General features: G+C 53.9%; 1 protein-coding gene across 1 annotated transcript in view; it reads right to left on the bottom strand.

Annotated features, from left to right (window-relative positions):
• Window positions 1-13,270, bottom strand: part of ASS1 (argininosuccinate synthase 1) — a 65,757-nt gene extending 52,487 nt beyond the window's left edge. The window contains exons 1-5 of the mRNA XM_014610553.3: window positions 13,194-13,270; window positions 6,191-6,250; window positions 5,028-5,140; window positions 3,790-3,858; window positions 2,198-2,386 (exon numbers count right to left, since the gene is read on the bottom strand). Of these exons, the coding sequence (XP_014466039.1) occupies window positions 2,198-2,386; window positions 3,790-3,858; window positions 5,028-5,135 (366 nt within the window). The 5' untranslated portion in view covers window positions 5,136-5,140; window positions 6,191-6,250; window positions 13,194-13,270. The remainder of the gene's footprint in view (window positions 1-2,197; window positions 2,387-3,789; window positions 3,859-5,027; window positions 5,141-6,190; window positions 6,251-13,193) is intronic.
• Between the last annotated feature and the right edge of the window lie 2,039 nt (window positions 13,271-15,309).

The following is a 15,309-nucleotide window of genomic DNA, read 5'->3' as shown; positions in this document are numbered from 1 at the left end:
TTTCCACCATCAGGGCTGCATCAGAGCAGCACCGGAAAAGCTAGTCCCAGGCTGGAAGAGAAGCAAGGGTTGACCGTGCCGCAGAAAAGCTCGGTCGAGAATGAGGAAGAAGGAAGGAAGGTGATGTCCCTCATTGGTTTTACATGGGCAGGTTCTCTGGACCAGCAGCCAGGCCCCACTGTGCCACTCTGTGGTCTCTGTCTGCCTCTAGCGGGGGAATCTCCATATTGCCACCATTCGCGCTTGCTCTTTGCCGGCTGGGGAGCAAGTCACCCACCTCCAGAATGGCAATGCAGGGTCCTTGCCCCCTCTAGTGGAAAATGCTGGCCAAAAAAACTTCCCCCAGTGTGGTGATCAATGCCGCCCCTTCTCTCCCGAAGAAGGCTGGATAGATTTGCACCGTACAGACTAACCAAAGTAGATAGCTAGCCGGCACAAACTTTCCCAAGTTCAAGCTCACTTCATCACCTGCGCCTCCCTTCTCTTCAGGGCAGTCCAGATGAGGAGAACCAGCCCTACCTGCAAACCCTCAAGCAGTTGGAGCAGAGCTTTCAGGTGAGGAGAGAAAAAGATTTGTTCTAAAATAAAAGGAGGGTGGAAGGTACGGGTACGCTTCAAAAGCATCCATTTCTGCATCGCCTCTCAGAACTGCAGCAGCCCGGAGCTGCAGAGGTGAGCAGTCCTGCCCCTCAGCACCTCCCCTAGTGCCACACCTCGCCCACAGCACCCGCTTCCACAGCTGGGGCCCACGCAGCATTGGCTGCACTGCTGCCCAGGTATCCTCCAACCCTGACGGCCTCAGCACCACCGCTGGAGCATTCCCCACACACCAGACACATGCAATCACATGCACACCCCTCCCAGGAGAAAAACAAGCTGTTCCAGATCAGAGATTCGCAGCAATTTTCTCCTTCCATCTCCCTTGGAATATGACCAGTGAGGTCAAAGGAAGTCCTTCTTTCTCCCCCTTGAAGCATGCCTGGGATGTTTTTATAGCTCCTAACAGCGGATTCTGCCCAGAGTTGACTGCACGTGGGAGTTTCCATCCCTGGGGACATTTAATATTTCCAAATTTATTAAAGACCCCAAGTAAGTTAATATATCCTGACATGGAAGAGACAATTCAGAAGAGTCTCAGCTTGGAAGTTTGGATTCAGTGCATCTACACATGCACTTTAATGCTCATTAGCCTATTTTAATGCACTTTAAAGCATCACTTTAAATACCATGCTACTTAGTTAAGGCTCATTAAAATAGGCTAATGCACAGTAAGTGTCACTTAAAAATCGTGATCTTTAATTAATGCACATTAAGATAGGCCAATGCATATTTTCTTAGTACTTTATAATGGAGGTACCAGATTTAATTCACATTAAATAAAGCACATGAATGCACGTATAGACGTGCCCAGTTTTGACTTTAATCTACATCCATTCAGCTGCACGTCATGTCCACAGAAAATGATGTCCCAAAAACCTCACGCTCCCATTTCTCCTCTCTGAGCCAGGCTCCCAGGCCAGTCCAACAATGTGCCGCAGCTATGGCACTTTAATAATGCACCATGACAATGGGGATAATGGATGAGGGAAGCGCATTCTGGGAAATGTAGTCCAGTCTACTAAAATTGCCATGAGGCATCAGGACAACTCAGGCAGACACAGGATTCATATCAGATAGCCCAAAACTCTTTGGTTCAGCTCAACAGCCCCAAATATTTTGTCCTGGTTTCCCAAAGGATAAAAAAATTAAGAAGTATGGTAATATTTTACTTGGGAAACCTGACATTTTTTTCAAGCTACATTTTCCATTAAAAAATATGGAAATAAAATTCCCAGCCAAGAGTCCTAGAGAAGGGACACATGTAACCTTGACCAAATCATCTTCCTGTGTCCCCGGCTACAGGGTGAAAGAGAAGGGAGCTCATGTCGCCCAGGGGATGGGGGTGGTGAGCAGGCCGATTCCCCGACACATATAGGACCCAGGTCTGTTTGGAGGGTGGCAACAAGTGCTTATTGCTACTCTGTAATGACCCAGGGAGACAGTTGAGTGTGAAGGATGACCACGGATTGCATTGCGAGGCCCAAATGGATCCAAGCTGGTCCTTGGGGAAGCTCCAAGCTCACCCATTAGGGAATCCCATATTCACAAGCACCCAAAGCCCAACTTAGAGTAAGGCAAACCTCTTCCCTTTCTTTACCTTCCCCGTGGCTCCATGGGAGACATACTGAGCTCCTTCCTTCTGGGCGATTTCCACCTGCTTACGTGCAATGCAAGGCCTGGCCAACGAGGTGCCCAGGAGATACCGGTCCTCATACAGGGCATTGGCCTGGACTGCCAGCCAGATAAACTCCTCCACAAATTCCCTGCTGATGTCCTCGATGTAAACCTGCAGAAGGAGAGAGCCCCAAGCAATGAGAGTGGCCTAGGAAACTCCTATCGGCATAGGGTGCCTGGAACTGGTGGGGATGGTCTATTTATCATTAGACCTCACCCTGCTACACAGCGTCCCACTGGCCGCACCCATAGTCCTCATTTTTTTGCTCAGACTCCAGAAAGATCTGGCTACATTTTCTGAGAAGAATGGGCCCAATTCATCTCTGGTGCAGGGATGGTGTCATGGTACTAGTACAACTAATGAGTCAAATGAGAATTTTCCCTTGTCTAACGACTTGTAAAAAGTTCTGCATCAACAGCTCTGGAAAACAAACCACTCTGAGAACAGATATGTGATGGCAGAAGCTTCTTTATGGCACCCAACCCCCCAAAATGGAGTGAATCCAAATCCAGCTGTCCTTGTCTGGATGCAACCAGCAGCCCATTCCTCCATATGCAACCCCTGGTACCCACCACCACCTCAAGGGCATCTTCTGATATTTAGAGGCAGGAAGAGAAAGCTTTAGAGGAACAACTTAAAAAAAACCCAAAAATTATGGCAGGAAAAGGATTTTTTAAAAAGAGGGTAAAATGAATAGATGAAGCTGAAAAGAAACAGAGTGAGAGAAAGCATAGGAAAGAAGTGCTGAAATTTAGATGGAAGAGAAGAGAAAACAGGACAGGAACCTGGGTAGAAGCTAAAGAAGAATAGCCTTTAGTTCCTGCTCCAGGAAGATGGATCCTAAACTTCCCAGGCCAAAAGCTTTGCAGGCTGGCATGCACCTTTATCATCCAACTGTGAGTTGAGAAAGTGGAGAGGAACCCCATGAAGCACTTCTTACAACTTGGGAACTCCTCCTATGGAGAGCTGGCTCCATGCAATGCTTTGCACCTGGGCTTTAACAGCAGCTTGGTAATCTATAGGCAAGAGGAATCGCCGAAAATGCTCCTGGCTTTGTCCAGGAGGAAGGGTAGCTGGCCATCCTTATCAGAGGTGTCCCAGCTCTGAGGCTGGAGATGGCCCCTCAGTTTGAGTGCGCAGGTCCCAATGGTCCAATGGGGCCATAAGGCTGCAGAGATGCGCCACACAGACTGTGTGGGGGCATGAGGGATGGCCCCCCTTCTGGTGGCAGGGCACACAGAGGAGGTAAGTAGCTGTTTAGCATTGTAGGGACAGCAGCTCTCCCACTGCCCAAATGGCAGAGGTCTAGATTCATGGTCCAGAATCCCAGCCCAGCCTCCCTGTGGGTCGACTATGTATTTTATTCAGTACTCCTGCCCTCGATCTGCCGGGGAGGGCTCATTACCTTAGCCCCTGCCAGGACCTGCAGATCTGTTGCCCTCCTTGGCATGAGAGGAGGGAGAGGCCTTTGAATAACACGGAGCAGCACATGGGATGCTGGGGGCTGGTGTTACCTTTTTGGCTCCCAGGCTCAGCGCTTTCTTTCTTGCCTCTTCGAAGTTCTCATTCTGCCCAATGTTGGCCTGGAAACGAGACCGAGAGAAAGCACGTGAAGTGAGGACCTGGAACGTGAACTCAACCCTGCCAAGCTCTGGCCGAGGAGTCTCCAAGACTGTGGAGCAAGGAGGAACCCAGAATCCTCTGGCCTCATCCCGCGGGGAAAGACGACCCCGAAGGACAGAAGGCTCCAGGCTATGGTGAGGTTAGAGGGGAGGTCCCGCTTTCCCCAGCTGCATGGCTGGAGGACAGAGCACACTGTGCAGAGACACCCCTACCCCTACAGTGAAGGCTTCCCTTAGCCAAGGGAGATCCCATTCCCTGCCCAGGCTGCTGAGACACCTGCGTCCCCAACAGGGAGGACTCCAAGCCTTGTTCCTGCAGCAAGCCCAAGCCCAAGCCGGAGGATGTACTGCTGTGCCGGTGACCCTTGCCCATCGAGCAGTGGGAATGATGCTCCATTCTGTTTGCTATTAACCTTTACCAACCTCCCCAGGCCATGCATGGCCACATCCCCTTTTCTCCTGTCACCCAGCCACTAAATCCCTGCTGCCACAGCAATCCCTGACCCAGAGTCCAGGCTGATTCCCATGATCCCCTGCCTGCTGGATCAGTGCCCGATCCCTTGGCTCATACCCAGCTGGTCTCTGCCACTCCAGTAGGCTAATAGGGAAAGGGTTGGCAATTGGGTGCATTCCCTTGGAACCCATTAATGAGGCCTCACACCTGCCCATCTCCCACCTGGCATAACAAGATGCAGCCCTTAGCTCCGCTAGGCCACGGGGGATGCTGAGGTCCAGCTGCCCATCCCCAGGGAGGGCGGTCACACCTCTCTCTTGCTGTACAGGGAGGGTGTTTCAGCCCTAGCAGGCTCCTCCATGGCCCCACATTTTCTGAGAAGCATTATATTATACAGAAAGCAACAGAGCATTGCTGCAGCCTCAGCTGCCATGCGAGCAGAGCTCAAGATGCACTGGGCTGCAAACACCGCTGTGATTTGTGGAGTCCAGTCACCCTATCCCCCCCATGCAGACCCTCCCCTGCTCCTGCTGTCACACCGGGCACTGCCCCTGCTAGGCAGAGAGAACAGAAGCACTTGGCAGCTGAGAGCCCATCACACACCCTGCCTTGCCCACCCGAGGGAGACAGGCTGGCAAAGCCAGGGAGCACAAGGAGTCAGACTGTAGCCTCTTACCAGGTAAGCAATCACATCGTAGCCTTGCTCCTTCAGCCAGACCAGGATGCAGGAGGTGTCCAGGCCGCCGCTGTAGGCAAGCACCACTGTGCCCTTGGACTGAGACATGGTACCTGGGGGAAGCAAGGGAGCAGTCATGCCCCAGTCACCATGCTGGGACAGCCAGGGCTCTGCCACCCAGCGCTGAGTCAAGAGAGACTGGAACCTGACAGTTGCCCTCATGCTGCAATGCCATCAACCTTATGCCCATTTTACACAGTGGGGAAACCAAGGCACAGACTGGGGAAGTCACTCAGCAAATGAGTGGCAGAGCCAAGACTAGGAACCCAACTCCAACTCCTCATGCTCTAAGCACAAGGTGATGACCTCTCAGGGCGGGGATGCCTGGCTGGCATCTCACGCATACCCCCAAAGCAAACATTTATCTCTTAGAAGAGGAAAAGCTCCTCTTGCCCTTGAAGGGTTGGAGGGGACAGCACCAGAGACAAAAAATCATCTAGCTCCCTCCCTGACAGCCTCCTGGTCCAGGCTGCTCTGGCTTAGCTCACAGACCAGAGGAGCCTGCTAGGGGAAGTGGCACAGTGTGGCAGGAGACAAAAACCAGCCCAGCAGACAGATTCATTTGGACTGTGAGAGAGCGTCTGGATTGTCAGAGGAATGAAGAACCTCTGGAGAAGGGCCAAGGCCCCTGACGGAGCAAGGACTGGTGAAGTGCTAGGGACCAACAGGTTGTAGAGAGCTGCTGCTGCCATGCGCAGAGGGGTTAATGGAGGGGGGCTGTCTTGGGGCATGCTCTGCAGTAACAAGCAGCAAACTCATAGGACCATGGTCACGCATTACAGGGCCTAACCCCAGGAGATGGGCATGGGCAACACTGGACCGGCATGTGCCACTGGGCCCCTCACTGGATGGCATCAGAGAACAGGCCAGCTGTGGGTCACTTCACTAATGACCCCAGGGACCCCCGGCTGTAGCAACGGGCCCAGGGGTGGGTTTCTTTGCTGCTGCAGCTCCATGCCACGTTAAAGCATGCCTGAGCAGCCCTCTTGGGCATCAACACCCAAAAACCCACCAAAACGCCTGGTATGCATGGAAAGGGAGACCAACCAATGGAAGGGAGAGCAGCTAAGGAAGAGGCATGTCAAGCAGCAGCGCGCAGTTACCTCCGCTCCGATGGCTGACCAGGACCTTCAGGCTCCTTCTTCAAGCACTCAGCAAACACTCTGCAAAGATTCATAGATTCATAGATGTTAGGGAACCAAGCAAGTGAGACTGCTGCAGCCAAGTGTGTCCCATGGAGACCCCAGGGACGTGCGATTGAGATGGAGTTTGGAGTGAGACACGGAGGCACAACCAAGCAGTGCTGGCAGCTTCCAGGACAGTGCAGGTTCCTGATCCCGCACAGGGCAAGCAGAAATGGAGACCCTGCCCTAGCAGGGAAGTGCAATGACCCACCAGGTGCAGCTAGTGCCCGCCCTGCAGAATCCAGCCAGCTGCAACCTGCTCCCCAGACCGGGATGATGCATTTGCTGCACAAAAGACACCACAGCCTGCTTCCTACTGCCATGGACACAATACTACAGCATCCGAGGGGCTCGCATGGATGCATCCCCTGAACAAGTGCCTGATTATTACTGCTTTAAGCAACAAAGCCCCCACCGGGCAGGGGAAGACCACAGCACTGGCTTCAGAGTCCAACTGCTGTGCAGGTAATATCGGGGGTTGATGACCAGGAAGAGTCTCGTGGGAGGGCCAAGGGCTCTGTGTTATGTGTGCCAAGGGAAGCCTGAGGGGAAAACTGCTGCAGAGCCCTGGAGAGGCATTTCAGAGATGGCTCAGGAAAAAAAAAAGAGGAGGAAGGGTCTTGCACTTGGCTATCAGGCAGGGACTTGTGAGATCTGGGTTCCAACGGCAACTAGCACAGACACCTGGCAAGCCCTTAGACGGGGCTGCGAGCTGGGGTTTCATTAGTCTGCAAGGCCAGTGGGGCTGGATTTCCCAAAGAAACCTGGCTTCACATGCCAACAGCTGGGAAATCCAGCTCCAACAACGGGTGCCCAGTTCTTAAGCAAACCCTGTCTCTCAGTCTCCTCCCTCCTGCCCTCTGGGTACGTCTATGTTGCAGTCACTGGGGCAGGGATGTGACCATTGATGCAGCCATGTCCAGGCTGGTTTTAATCTTTCCATTAGGGGCCAGCTGCCCGCAAAAGTCCCCAGGGTCCCTGGCAAGCCTCTGCCCTCATATCCAGACAAGTGAGCTGGAAGCTAGCACAGGTCTGTGCATGCATGCTGCAGTCACATGGGGCTGGCACCCGTGTGTCTGTCCAACTGGCTTAGATTGCAGGCTCCTATCTGTGATCTGCTACATGCTACCAGGATGGAGCCCTGACTTTGGCAGGGGCTTCTGGGCACTGCCAGGATGTCAACAATAATAGAGCAGGGCTGGGTCGGGCACCTGAACGTCACACCCTGCATCACAGGAGGACCGTTCTCCTTAGATTTGCACTAAGGCCTCACAGAGGATGTCCATGATAGGGGCAGCAAGCTGTGAATAATGAGCATTTTCCCTCTTTCAAGCTCTTTGCAAACATTGGCTCTTACACCGCCCTCCCCATTGACACAAAGGACGATGAAGGAGATGCCCGAAGCTGCAGAGAAAGTCACTGCCAGAGCTAGAGCCAGAACTTGGGGCTTCCACTGCCGCTCTCCCTCCCTGCATAGTCACCACGTGTTAAGCACCCCATACACCTAACGATCAGCCCCACAAGCATGCCCCTTCTAGGCAGATCTGCTAATCGATTTACAAAGATCAGGAGTTGGGCAGATTAACAGCAAATGCCTCCACTCTTCACATGGGGACACTCAATAGGCGACCTGGAGCTTAACCAGCCCTGCAGAGAAATGGGACTTTTAGCATGCTCAACTCACAGGCAGAAATAAATTCACGGCTTTGTGTAGTAGGAGAAATTCCTCGAGAGACAGCCTTCAAATAGTTTTACCAGCCATTGTTTCCCCGGTGTCTGGGTGTGCCGTGTCACTCGCACTGTCACCCAGTGTGGACACACACTCAGGTTGCCTGTCTGGTGATACTTTCTCAAGCGGGTAGAGGAAAATATTGTCCTACGTGCCCACACATCCCTTCACCCCCACATAAATGGGCTGGAAGATCCTTGGTAGGAAGGAAGGATCCTTGTGCTACTGGAAACACCAGCCAACTAGCTCACAACCACCTGCTGCATGTCCTCCACAGCTGTGGAGCATCTCTCAGCCCTCTGCAGATCAGTCAGAGCTCCCTGTGCGGGGGAGCAGCACTAGAGGGGTATCACCAGGGGTATTTGATCAAGGGCACAGCGAAGCTGAGAACCCCGTTCTCCTGACCCCTCATTCAAGATCAATTTTCCATCTGCTGTTTGAGTGAACTGGAAAGTACCTGGTGGCGTACTCGGTAATAGTACCTGCAGGAGCGAGACAGAGCATACGCAGCCTGTTGGCTTTGGAGGGAGGATGTGTTTTATGCAGAAGCGCCTGGGACAGCAGGCGCCTACTATGTTGCCTACGGTAGCTCTGGTTAACTGCTCCGAGGCTACATAAAACCCAGCGTTTGAATCCACCGGTCTGGGTACGCAACACTAACATGGCAGGAAGTTCCTAACCCTGCAAGACCCAGCGGTAGGGGATGAACTCATCTGAACCCAGAGCCACAGGGCTGGAAGAGACTGGTTCTCTCTGCCATGCTAGTTCATGCCAGGATTGCCACTAAATAATCCTAGTTCTGCTGGGACTCACCTAGCCTCAGGTGAACCAAAGGCACCTGCGTGTGAAGCGACCCTGGCCAGAGCCGCTCGCTGAACTGAATTCAGGCTCTTGGCACATCAGTCCCTTACTGGCCCCAGCTACTCCCCGAATGGTCTCTTCAGCCTGTGTCATCAGTGTCGCACCCCTGACTTATCCAGGGGTGCAGCAGGGACCGGCGCAGCCTGCGGTGCCCCATCAGACTGGATGCTGAGCCCGCTGACCTTGGCACCAGTTAGATGCACTTCTGTGGCTGGTGGGCTGCAAGGAACAGGTGGGCACAGAACAGGGCAGGGCATCTGCACGATGAATAGACAGCTTCCCAGAGCCAGCATCTCCGACAGGCTCCCGCACAGGGCTCCGGGGTGGGGTGTGGAGACCACAGGCATCAGTTAGGCAGGAAATTACTAACCCTCCCAGAGGGCAGGGCAAGGAGGAAGCTCTGGAGGACACAACTGCAGGCGCTTTCACTTCTCCCTGGAGCCGTGGGGCAAGGGCTGTGCTGGTGTAGGTTGGCAGAGCTCCAACCCCTTCCAGGCAATTGGGACAATTTACGATCGCTCCCAATTTCACTCAAGCCTGGCGGTTAGCTAATGAGAAACAGGCAGATTAGATAATCTGACTACCAGCACAGCCGAGGTCTGGCATCAGTCAGCTGCCCCGAACCTGTACCTCGCCCTGCCCCAACCTGTGCTAGGCAAAGCATCCCCCAGCTCGGCCTGAAAGGGAGGGGGCAGACTGGCCTAGGGTGGGGTTCTCGAAACGCTCCCAGGGGCACAAAACACACGGCAAGGCAACAGATCTAGTGCTCCTTCGCCACTTCGTTGGCTTCGAAAACCCCAGCCAAAGACACTGCTTGGCATATCTTGGAACATGACAGAGACCTGTTTTATTGCATAATGATTTCTGGGTGTTGCACCTTCCCCTTCACAGGCCGGGCATTTACAGGAAATGGCAGGGTCGAGATGCACCGTGCAGACACCCTGCATCAGAGGTGCCTAAGCGTTCGCGAGCCCTGGGACTTGTTTCTGGAAAGGCCCAGCGCTAATAACCCCCGCACTGCTCCCCGTATTTGGCTTCATGAAATATCCCTCTGACTCTTTCTTTAAGAGAATTCAGTGCTGGGGAGAGAGGTGCTTTGGAGAACAGTGCCCTCCCACCACCCGCAGCATAGGAGCAGGGACTGGGGGATTTTCCCATGGCATTTTTCCTCCATGCCTCATTCAGGGCCGGACGGCCAGCAAAGAGGGCCACTTGACACAAACCGCAGCGGTTTTGAGGAGATGAGCACCTGCGTGATGAAAAGTGTTGCAAGGGCTGAGTTTCAAGCCTGTGGCTCTTGGGGAGGACACTTGATGTCAAGCATTTCAGTATGAGCACGGGCTGTGTACGGGATCTCTAAGCCCTGCACCATGCTGCAAACAGGGCACCTATACACCTTTTTACCCCAGGGGCACATGGCCATCTGGGGCTGGTACCAGCACCCAAGGACTGCTCCCTCATTTGCTCCCTGTGGCGTAATGCCTCATTTTATTGGAGGACTGTTCTTCCCAGGTGAATACTATAGTTTTTGCAACTGTGTCGTTGCAAGTGTGGCTGGCTAGGCCTAAGGAAGGGAGTGAGGCTCTGAGAGCTGGAGGGATAAAAATAAAAAGAGTCCAAGGAAGGACCAGAGGGAACTGGAGTGGCACGATAAAGATGGTTTGTTTTGGAGCAGAGTCTGCCATGCTGCTTTGGGTCATTGGCACTCTGATACCCTTCTTGTTAAAGACGAAAACAACCCCCCACCCCTTCCTGCAAGCCAACTAGAAAGAAGCAGATCTAGGAGGTGGGGGCACTACAGGTCACCAGACTGAGAAGAGCCTGGCTCTCAAAGCCAGAGATTTGCCCCTTGTGAAGCTAGGACAGGGCTGGCTGCAGGGGGGTTATCGCAGGAGATGGAAACCACATAAGGCTACTTCTTAGGGAGTCTCAAGGCAAAGCTCCCCCCATACCAAAAGCCAACAACCTGCCAAAGCAGAACTGGACTGAGACCTTGCAAATTTTATGTCGCACGTGCCACCAATCCACTAATTACAAAACACAAAAAACAATTTGGGGCTATCTCTGGCACGGGTCTGCATAGAAAACTGTGGATGACTGTGCCATTGTTAATAGCCTGGCTCTACCCAGTTGCCATCTCCAGGGGGGGAAACACGTTATAATAGCTCTGATCACTAAATAGCAGTGCCTGGTTCACTGTATTATCACTAGTAACCCAAGCTGACACAGTCATCTGACAGCCCAGTATCCCAGGCAGGGGCCCAGCTGAGTGATGACAGCTTTTGCTGAATGCAGAGGGAAGCCAAGCTGGAAACTTTATGGGACACAACCCATTAACAGGCCTCTGAACCATCCAGGGCTCTATGAAGCCAATTGTCCCAGCCGCGTTTCAAAGACCCAACATCCCAGCTAGACAAATGCTGCTGAACAGGACATGTTGTAAGCCCCAGCCCTCTTCCTGGAAACACAGGGGGGACTGAAGATGCCTTTTGAAACACTGCGGAGAGCAAGGAACTTGTGAATTTTGCCCTCGTCCCCTGCGGAGAAAGGAGCTGTCAGAGGGCACGAAGGGCGCACCAGGAGACTTAAATGCTTCTCTCTAAGCCAGGGGTGGGCAAAATGCAGCCCACAGGCTGGATGCGGCCCACCAGGCCATTCTATCCGGCCTGCGGGGTCCCTAAAAAATTTAGAAAATTAATGTTTATCTGCCCCTGGGTGCCTGTCATGCAGCCCTCAATGGCTTGCCAAAACTCAGGAAGCGGCCCTCCACCCAAAATAATTGCCTGCCCCTGCTCTAAGCCCTGCACCATGAAGATCACCCACCTGGAGGGCAGGGATCTCCCTTTTTGTTGCCGCCCCTGTTGGAGTGAGATAAGGTTATTGGAAGGGCTATATCCTAACAGGAAATCTCTTTTCAAAGGAGGGATCCCGTTCAGATCCTTCAAACATCCCTGTCTCTTGACAACAGGACTCGGCTCTGTAGATGGGCTCAGCTATTTCCAGACATGAATTAATTCACAACTTTCCCCATGAGGGAGGCTCATTATTGCCGGCACGGATAGGTGGACAAAGCCAGGGAAATTAGTCAAAACATCAGGAATGGCAGGAACTTGGAAATCAGGCACCAGAGCATGGGGGTAGAGGTGGAATTGGACAGCGGGCGGTCTGTTTATTCCCCTAGCCTGCGTGGTCCGTGAGGGACAGGAGGATGGTTCCCATGAACTGTCCTCACTAACGGAGGGGAAGGGAAACACTGAGAGAGCTACAGGATTGTCTTCCCGGGGCTGGCTGCCAAAGCTGTCTGCCAGGCAGCGATCCCCAGCGCTTTAGCCCCTGGGGACCGTGCCAAAGAGGAAGGGAGAGGGTGTTTCCTAAGTCGCCTGGAGCTGAAGTTCTGGGACGTGAAATCAGAGCAAACAAGCCGTGGCTGAAGGGTAGGGCTCGGGGCTTTCTCAGTGCAGCTGATTATGGTGTGGCAACTTCCCTGTGATTGCTGCCATCCCTTTTACAGGAACTGCCAGTTCTTATAGCTTTCCTTTTCTTTTTTTGCCTTCAGGGAAATGCCGGAGCTGCAATAACAATCAGCATGAAAAGACTCTTGCAACTCGGCACGCAAGAGGAAGTCCTGCCCTGGAGCCAGTCACCAAAGGGTACATGGTTAGGGTGAGCGGCACCGTCAGCTGTAATACAGCCCCCAGACTCCAAGCTCCCCTCCGCACCATCGCACGGAGGCTGGGTGCGATGGCAGACGGGCGCTTGGCATGCAGTGGCACCGGGGTGCTGGGGGAACAGGGCTATGGGAAATGTCACCGGGGAGGGAGGGAAGGGGGTGCTGGGGGAACAGGGCTAGGGGCAAGAGCATCCTACTTTTGGTGAAGCACTATGGGTTCAGCCACGGACCCACGTCCCCATTGGGTCAGGCACTGCGCAAACCCAAGGAGCACTGCCCCGAGGGGTTCACAGTTCATGCAGAAGTGGGGTTCGCTGCCACATCAGGATGCACATGGGTTTAGTCCGACCTGATTACACTGACATAGACCCGTCTGCATTGGGGGGAAGCCTCCCATCCAACCCAGCCCACGGCAAAACCCCCCATGGGTTTCCCTGGGGCTGGGACCCACCAGGGCACAGGGATGCAGCCCCAGCTAGAGCAGCATGAGTGCATGGGTCTCCGAGGCTGGGCACAGATTATTGCAGAGCAGAGATCCCCCCACACACCCTGCTGCACCCTCCCCTCCATGCGTTCACCCTGAGGTCCCAGGCAAGCTGCGGCCCCACTCCCCCTGCACTAGGCTGTGGGGAGCTCTCTCCTTCCCTCCCAGCCACACTTACCCAGGCAGGGCGACGTCTCCAGCTGCAACTCTGCCACCTCCTCTCTGCGGGCAGCAGCATCCCTGGCTATAAGCAGAGGCGGGGGCAGAGGCGGGGCCGGGCTGGGGCTGCCCTGTGGGCTGGCCCCACCGTGCAGGGACTGCCCTCTGCCCAGCCCAGCCTCTGCCCAGCCTGCAACAGGGAGCCTTTGCTTCCCCTGCTACACGCAGGCCGCGTCCCCCACACAGCAGGGCAGAGAAACACCGGGCAGGGCTCCCACCCATGCAAGGCAAAGCCCAATCCTGGCACAGTCCAGCAGTCAGGGGCAAGCTATGAAAATCAGTTCACACCAGCAGCCAGGAGCCTCATCTCAGCCCGTTGCCTGGAGTTGCACCCACCTGCCATCTGCCTGCACGCACCGCCTTGCACGGCAGAGTCCCAATAACAGCCCGGCTGCAGGTACTGCCCAGCTGTGGGATGCACCACGTACCAGGCAAGCATTACAGAGCACCCACCTGGGACGGGGAGAGAAGGAGGTAGTTTCTTGCTCTTCCTGGGAAGTGGTGGCAAGCAGAATCCAACACATCTGTTTCCCTAGGGGTACATGCATACCTGTAGCTGCTCCCCAGAGGCTGGCACAGTCTTTTCTAACCTGAATGCATTGCTACTTGGCAGGGAAAATGCCAGCGTCCTTCCACGTGCATATCGCAAGCTTTCAGCACACAGTGACTCTCAACCAGGTGGCCATGGCACCCAGGGATGCCTTGAGATCCTATGGAGGGGAGCCATGCAGTGGTAGCACTGTTTGGCAAGCAAGTATAATTCACAAGACAAGACAACCCCCGAGATTTCACGTAGAAATCCATCGTGTCAAAAAAACCCAACCCACCCTGACCCGCTGCGGTCCTTCTGAGTTCTCTGCAACAGAAAAAAAGCTCTATTGTTTGTCTGTAGTCAAAAAATGAAAGAAAAGGACTCGCTGGCATGTTCTGAGGGGCGCGTCAAGCCCAACGCGGTTGAGACCCACTGGAGCCTTACTACACCTTTCCAAAGGGACTGGTATTCTCATCCCCTCAGCATTTAAAGTCTCAATTTTTGAATGTCCCTTCACATTAGGGGACTCCAAATATAAGATGCTTGCAGGAGTAACTGCCAGAGATGCTCAACAACCCCACCCCAACACCCATGGCAGAGGTAGACAGAGGGTATTCTTCTAGAGGAAAAAAGGATGATACCCTTGGCCCAGCCTCGTCCCATACATAACTCAGGCTCCACTCATACGCACGCTGAGACACAGAGCGTGCAAGTCTGTGCAGGTTTGTAGACCAGACTCATCCCCGTGCCTGCAGTGCTTCCTGCAAGCTCCTTTCTCGAAGTGAGCAGGTGGCTGAAATTCAGAAGTTTCTTGCTCTCGGGAGCATTTTGGCAGCTAGCCGTCGTGACACCCCACCAGTGTCCTCATAGACATGCAACACAGCATAAGCCTGTGTGCTACCTCCAGAAGGGGCTTGCCAGCCCTGGGACCGCTCCCAGTTCACAGACCCCAGTGAACTGCACCTACCTTTGGAGACTGGCAGTTTCCTTCTGGCTCTTGGACGGTCCCGCTGAGCGAGGAAGTATGCTGTCCTCTGGGGACTTGGTGTCGGGGGGCTTACCTCCCGGAGCAGACAGTAGCACCTGTCAATGCTGAAAAGCCATTGCTAAGGACCCCAGCAAATACCTTGAAGTGGGGGCAAACCCTGATCAGCCCAAACCACACACAACCCCTCTTGGCTCTTCTCTGCACACAGGGGTGGGCAAAGGTGCAGCTAAGCTGACTGCTCTCAACCAGTGCTGCCCACCAAGTCCAGTATCGCTGCATGGGCTCCATCCTCACTAACCATCTGAAGAACGGGCTATCGCAGTGCCAGGGTAACACTGTGCCAACACAGCACAGCAGTGTGTGCACATTACTTTGCCACAATGCGAGTGGAGGGGCCAAAATACTGAGACTTAGTCTAACGCCACAGCCATGCCGGTCAGCAGTGTGGCAAGATCACACCCTCTGGTTCATACGGCAAATCCAGCACAACACTTTTTGGGTGCAGCTGTGCTGAGGGATGACGACTGCTACTGGCAGGGTTTGCTGTTAGGGGAA

Source organism: Alligator mississippiensis, chromosome 12, assembly GCF_030867095.1.
Source record: "Alligator mississippiensis isolate rAllMis1 chromosome 12, rAllMis1, whole genome shotgun sequence".
Taxonomy (NCBI): Eukaryota; Metazoa; Chordata; order Crocodylia; family Alligatoridae; genus Alligator; species Alligator mississippiensis.
This window is presented reverse-complemented; position numbering and strand designations above follow the sequence as displayed.